Genomic DNA, 7,021 nt, shown 5'->3' on the forward strand with positions numbered 1-7,021 from the left:
TGATCATTGAAATGAATTTATTCAGTTAAAAGTTACATAGGCGATACATTGGGCAGTATCAGACCATATCAGCAGCAGCTCCTGACCCAGCCCAAGCTCTTAATGAAGATGAGGAAAAACTCCCTGAAAGGAAGAAACCTCAGGAAAGGCAATTCAAAAAGAGATCCCCTCTCCTCGGACGGCTGGGTGTTGTACAGGACCTGCAGGTGGAGAAAAAAAGGCAGATCAGAGACTTATCTGTAACCACTTACCCTTGAGAGGTAAGCAGGGAGACTAGGGGCAGTTTAGAGTCCAAAATTAGCCTAATGTGCATGTTTTGGAAATGTGGGAGGAAACCGGAGCACCCGGTGTAAACCCACGCAGGCACGGGGAGAATATGCAAACTCCACACAGGAAGGCCCTGAACAGCCGCCTGCCAGAACCTTCTTGCTATGGCTCAACAGTGCTAACCACTGTGCCACCGTGCTGCCCTCGATATGTATAAATACATTTTTTTGAAAAAACAAAAAAAAAAAAAAGACTTTAATGCAGATGATGCCCCAAGGATCCAACACGATGAAATGCATTTCATTATGTCTGGAAAGAAACTACCTGTTTATCATTAGAGAAAGTCTAATTCTGTTTTTTGCCTCCCTGTCATGTGAAACATGAGGTTGGAGTACTACAGGGACAAGTCTCTGGTGTTAGAGTCAAGGACAGGGTTAGGTTAGAGTTAGAAACCTCAGAAAAGGCAATACGAAAAGAGATGCCCTCTCCTCAGAGGGCTGGATGTTGTACAGGCCATGCAGGTGGAAAGAAAGGCAGATCAGAGACTTATCTGTAACCACTTACCCTTGAGAGGTAAGCAGGGAGACTAGGGGCAGTTTAGAGTCCAAAATTAGCCTAATGTGCATGTTTTGGAAATGTGGGAGGAAACCGGAGCACCCGGTGTAAACCCACGCAGGCACGGGGAGAATATGCAAACTCCACACAGGAAGGCCCTGAACAGCCGCCTGCCAGAACCTTCTTGCTATGGCTCAACAGTGCTAACCACTGTGCCACCGTGCTGCCCTCGATATGTATAAATACATTTTTTGAAAAAAAAAAAAAAAAAAAAAAGACTTTAATGCAGATAATGCCCCAAGGATCCAACACGATGAAATGCATTTCATTATGTCTGGAAAGAAACTACCTGTTTATCATTAGAGAAAGTCTAATTCTGTTTTTTGCCTCCCTGTCATGTGAAACATGAGGTTGGAGTACTACAGGGACAAGTCTCTGGTGTTAGAGTCAAGGACAGGGTTAGGTTAGAGTTAGAAACCTCAGAAAAGGCAATACGAAAAGAGATGCCCTCTCCTCAGAGGGCTGGATGTTGTACAGGCCATGCAGGTGGAAAGAAAGGCAGATCAGAGACTTATCTGTAACCACTTACCCTTGAGAGGTAAGCAGGGAGACTAGGGGCAGTTTAGAGTCCAAAATTAGCCTAATGTGCATGTTTTGGAAATGTGGGAGGAAACCGGAGCACCCGGTGTAAACCCACGCAGGCACGGGGAGAATATGCAAACTCCACACAGGAAGGCCCTGAACAGCCGCCTGCCAGAACCTTCTTGCTATGGCTCAACAGTGCTAACCACTGTGCCACCGTGCTGCCCTCGATATGTATAAATACATTTTTTGAAAAAAAAAAAAAAAAAAAAAGACTTTAATGCAGATAATGCCCCAAGGATCCAACACGATAAAATGCATTTCATTATGTCTGGAAAGAAACTACCTGTTTATCATCAGAGAAAGTCTAATTCTGTTTTTTGCCTCCCTGTCATGTGAAACATGAGGTTGGAGTACTACAGGGACAAGTCTCTGGTGTTAGAGTCAAGGACAGGGTTAGGTCAGAGTTAGAAACCTCAGAAAAGGCAATACGAAAAGAGATGCCCTCTCCTCAGAGGGCTGGATGTTGTACAGGCCATGCAGGTGGAAAGAAAGGCAGATCAGAGACTTATCTGTAACCACTTACCCTTGAGAGGTAAGCAGGGAGACTAGGGGCAGTTTAGAGTCCAAAATTAGCCTAATGTGCATGTTTTGGAAATGTGGGAGGAAACCGGAGCACCCGGTGTAAACCCACGCAGGCACGGGGAGAATATGCAAACTCCACACAGGAAGGCCCTGAACAGCCGCCTGCCAGAACCTTCTTGCTATGGCTCAACAGTGCTAACCACTGTGCCACCGTGCTGCCCTCGATATGTATAAATACATTTTTTGAAAAAAAAAAAAAAGGACTTTAATGCAGATAATGCCCCAAGGATCCAACACGATGAAATGCATTTCATTATGTCTGGAAAGAAACTACCTGTTTATCATTGGGGACAGGCTAATTCTGTCTGTTTTTTTTGCCTCCCTGTCATGTGAAACATGTGGTTGGAGTACTACAGGGACAAGTCTCTAGAGTTGGAGTCAGGGATAGGAATAAGGCTGTGTCAGGGTTAGGGTGTGTGTGTGTGGTTTAGTTTAGCCATGGGTGAAGCCGGAGCTGATCCAGGGTTGGGCGCTGGTTGGGAGCCTTGGTCAGACAACTTTTCAAGAAATCCTGGCAGTCTGGAGAGAAAGCAGTAGAAGAAAGTTAAATCTGACGGCTACAGCGATACATATGTGTTTGTGAAATGAAATTAACAGATTCGTGTATGCTGATAAGTTTGCATATGAGCATGTTTTTCTTACCTTTGGACAGCTTATCTTTGATTTTCAGCTCCTTTGTTAGGAACTTGGTGGTCTCAAAAACTACTCCGTGTAACGAGTCAAACAGGACCACTCCCATCTGCCACACTGTGGAGGTGCCGGCCCTGTAAGCGTAATGACTGTTCCACTCCGGCGGGACATGATCAGCGGTGCCTAAGGTGGACACACATATAAAAAAACATAAGGATGAGGAAAAGCTCTGTTTAAAGTCACAGATAGGTAAATTAGGAGCCTAGAGATCTTACCATAGAATACACGGTAACGTGATCCTTTCTTGACAAAACAACCAAGTCCAAAGTCAATGAGGCGAACACGCGGGATGTCCGAGCCAGTCTCAATCAGGATATTTTCCACCTTGATATCCCGATGAAAGATGTGTCTCTCCTCAAGATCTTTTGCTGCATCAACCAACTGTTTCAGTATGATCTGTGGACAGAAAAAGAGAGGTGAGGATCTCTGAGATGGTGTTTGACATTTTTTTTCATTGCTGTAACTTAAAGCAAGAAGTGTAAGATGCAAAGTTTATAACCCCATTATTCAGACCTGCTAGCACTGAAATGAAATACTGATGGAACCAATCAATTGTTCTGATTGCTTTCAACGCTTGTTTTTTTGCTCCACCAGAAGTCTTCCTTGACACATCACCTTGTTCCCAAATTTCAGCAATTACTTTGGTGAGTGCAATCTTATTGAATTTCATGAGAAGCGAAGACAAGCAAAACAAGACCTTCTTTTCAAACAAAAATCCCTCTTTAACTGCACACTAAACTCTTTTCCACTGTAGGAGTTCACACCTTAATTAGTTTTCCATAACTAAAAGTTTTAAGAAACCAAATGGCTTAGGATCCATGTTCTGCCTTCAGTGCACTGCTTTGGATGCCAGGACAAAATGGAGTGCATGACAGTTGATCAGACAATAATAGAATTTCAATATAGAGCATATAATGGAAATTGCTACATTACAAGGATGCTCCTGCAGCTTACCTTGGCCTTTTCCTCTGACAGGGAGCCTCCGTTGAGCTCGATGTAATCAGAGAGATCCATGGCAGGGACTGGTCTCTCCATCACCAGGATCAGCTCTTGGTTAAGATCGTACCAGTCGAGTAGTGACACAGGTGCTGGTGTCCCCTCAAGTTTCAACATTATGGCCACTTCGATAGAGAGCTGCCTCCCGTTTTTGTCCTGAAACATCACAACAAAGTAGAGGATGAAAAATTAAAGATTCATAGATAACCATAATTCATCAATAAAATACTCAGTAAACACTCACCACATGTTTGCACAGCACCAGCTCCTTTGGAATGTATTTAATGGCAACCTTCAAGACACAAACAAGACTTTGGTTAGCACTTCCTGACCACACAGTAATGTATGTTTGAGAATGTGTGTGTGTGTGTGTGTGTGTGTGTGTGTGTGTGTGTGTGTGTGTGTGTGTGTACACTCACAGGTAATCCATCTGCTCTGCGGTAGCCGGCAAACACGGATCCACAGCCTCCTGCTCCGAGCAGATCCTGCTGATCGTATTTGGCCTGAAATTCAGCTACAAAGACAAACGCACATATACTGTTTAACAACATTTGTGAGGAACAGAAATTGCATATTACCAAATCTCTACCGTCACTACCAACTGACCTCTCAGTGCATCTACACCCAAATCCTGTTTGCTCTCCTTTATGGTCTCCTTTACAGTCTTATTTACGGTCTCTGTTGTGATCCCCTTTTGCGTCTCCTTCACGGTCCTTTTTACGGTAGTCTTTCTTGTCTCCTTCATGGTCTTCTTTTTGTTCTCCTTTTTGATCTCTTTTTTGATCTCCTTTGTGATCTCTTTTTTGGTCTCCTTTGTGGTCACCTTTAAGGTTTCCTTTTTAGTCTCCATTCTGGTCACCCTCAGGTATGATCTCCTCATTCGCTTACTGTCTGGTCCAGCTGCAACAACAATAGCCTTCTTGCTCTCATCCTCCTGGGATGTGTTGCAGCTATCAGACAGGTTATTACTGCTCTCTACAGATGAGAAAAACCCAGAGGAACATTAGTCTACCTTTGTTCAGTGCCTTTCAAAGTTAAACATATTATTCATTTCTGCTCTACCAGAAGAGAGTTTGCGCTGAAATTAAAAATACATATTGTATCCTATAGCTGTTGTGCTACATGTATCCATTTAGATTGTTTTGGTGTGAGTTCCAGAGTTTTGGACATATCAGCTCTCGGTCAGAAGAACATGATGCTGTTGGCAGCTGTACTTCAGTAGAAAGAAAACAGTTCCTACATAACACGTAGTAGTCTGTGGATTATTTTGCATAACTGAGTGATGATTTCTAGAAAGAGACACTGTCGTTGAGTTAAGTTGAATTTCTTATGGTGCTCTGAGCACCATAAGCCGGGGCTTGATTTTGGGTTGAACTGTCCCTTTAAAGGATTCTAAAGAATTTAGTTATCAAAGAACTGAGATGTGTTTAGCGTAGCATAAAGACTCTTGAGGGAGTTGAGAAACTAAAAATACACCTGACCTCTAAAGTCACAGTGTAATATAAATAAATCTCATTTAAGTTTCCATTTGTTGATTGTATCCATGAGGATATTTTTGTTTTATATATCACTGCTATGAGATATCTGTCTCTGAGATGACTCTCTCCACCTCAATAAAAGCGAGGTGACTTGAATTCAGTCTGTGGTGCTCAGAACTCAGCAACAATTTAAGAGAAGCATTTACTGTACTTCCAAAGACAGAGCCTTTGTTGTTCTGAATTTTCCAAAGACCAAACATTTAACAGTTTCTGTATTATGTATTACTCCAAGAGAAACAGTGTGTTTGGTGGATTATTAAATGTCATTTTTTGATGCTGTTAGCACCAAACATGTAATCTCAGTCACCTCCATTGCACTGAGATGAAAGCAAAAGTCTCAAAGACAGACCTAACTCATGCCTGGACACAAAAATCACAAACTATTTGCCACTGGATAGTACTAGAGTTAAGTGAGAATTTGAACCTGAGCAATCAACTTACCACCACTGGTGTCCACCGAGGAGAGCAAGGATACCGTGTTATCCTCATCTAAGCTCCTTTTTCTCTTTCTTGATGACTGTCCCTCTCTGTCTCCTCTGAGATTCCTCTCAGATAATCTGCAGATAATTCCGTCATGATGGTTTTGCGGTGCAGGTTCAGACACTTTTGTCCTTTTCCTGGGGTGCGTCTCATCAGGACTGGCCTTCCTTTTAGTTCTTTTTGTCCGGCCATCCTCTGCAGGCAATTCACTTTGCTGTGTCATGCTGTTATTACTCTCTGGAAATGAGAAAAAGACACGGGACATTAATTTCCTGTGAATTTTCACTTAATGCCTGAAATTTCCCTTTAAAACATCTCACATTAAAGACTCTGATCACATGAAACCCCATCAGAGGTCTGTCTTGAGATAATAATTCTAAATTAATGCCCACTCTACCTGACAAGTCACTGAAAAATTTACACAAGTGACCAGAATATTTTTTCTGGGTTTCTCACTTACCCCTAACTTTCCTAGCAGCTGTACAACGTTGTGTCTTCATCGTCTGTCGGGATTCTTTGCTAACGACGGTGCTAAAGTAGTCTTCAGATACAATAACTTCACAAAAAACAAGTGTGTCTTGATCCATCGGGGTGTCTGAGTGACTGAGCAGTCTTTGGAGTGTGTGTGCTCTTAAAGTCTGGAGAACTGAACAGTTGCCGGGGTCCACATAGCAACGGCTGCTTTGATCTAAGATGGAGAGCGTTTGGAATTCTGGTGAGAAATATGTTGATTTTTAAATTTTGTTTTTAATTGATTTATACCAAGGCTTACAGAAACAGTATTACCATCCACATGGCTTAATATCCCCATCTGTAAGTGCCCTCTGTAAATAACATTTAAACAGAGGTAAATACAACCAGGTTAATATGGATAATACCTTTGCCATGTGTGCCATATGTAACAGTCACTAGTACAAGGTATAAAATGCAGATGCAATCTAAATCTCAATTGGTTTATAAAAGGTATTAAATAGCATAAGTAGAGAAATAAATTTCCTGCAGATACAAAATATAGATACAAATACATTGTGATTGCTGAGGGCTGAAGTGATTGGGGAAAAACTGCTGAATATACTAGATAATACTTGCCTGAAATTATTAAACGATAATCATTGCACCAGTGATGTAGTCTAGTTTATTATAGTGGCTATACTGTGATGCTTTCCTCCCAGCCTCATACACACCCGTCACTCACTAACACATACATAAGTAATAATGTAGTAACAAAGAAATGCCAAAGAACTTACTCTGGACATAAGTAAATAATA

The 7,021-nt window shown here is 42.0% G+C and overlaps 1 protein-coding gene across 1 annotated transcript; it reads right to left on the reverse strand.

Moving 5' to 3' along the window:
* On the reverse strand, positions 1 to 6,376 carry LOC119031705 (probable myosin light chain kinase DDB_G0275057). The gene is made up of 9 exons (XM_037120347.1): positions 6,214 to 6,376; positions 5,715 to 5,990; positions 4,342 to 4,710; positions 4,155 to 4,249; positions 3,980 to 4,027; positions 3,694 to 3,891; positions 2,955 to 3,135; positions 2,692 to 2,862; positions 1 to 2,568 (listed from the first exon to the last, which is right to left on the reverse strand). The coding sequence occupies exons 1-9, from the start codon at positions 6,338 to 6,340 to the stop codon at positions 2,477 to 2,479; spliced, it is 1,557 nt and encodes a 518-aa protein (XP_036976242.1). The 5' UTR covers positions 6,341 to 6,376; the 3' UTR covers positions 1 to 2,476.
* Positions 6,377 to 7,021: the final 645 nt, after the last annotated feature.

The sequence above is a fragment of the Acanthopagrus latus genome, chromosome 13 (assembly GCF_904848185.1).
Source record: "Acanthopagrus latus isolate v.2019 chromosome 13, fAcaLat1.1, whole genome shotgun sequence".
Lineage (NCBI taxonomy): Eukaryota > Metazoa > Chordata > Actinopteri > Spariformes > Sparidae > Acanthopagrus > Acanthopagrus latus.

Bases quoted from the DNA above. Each gene is read 5' to 3' on its own strand.
- LOC119031705 (XM_037120347.1), bottom strand. From the start codon at position 6,340: ATGGATCAAGACACACTTGTTTTTTGTGAAGTTATTGTATCTGAAGAC. The intron at 3,892-3,979 runs GTGAGTGTTTAC...GTGATGTTTCAG, and splicing joins TGGTGCTGTGCAAACATGTG to GACAAAAACGGGAGGCAGCT. The intron at 2,863-2,954 runs GTAAGATCTCTA...TGTCCACCTTAG, and splicing joins ACGTTACCGTGTATTCTATG to GCACCGCTGATCATGTCCCG.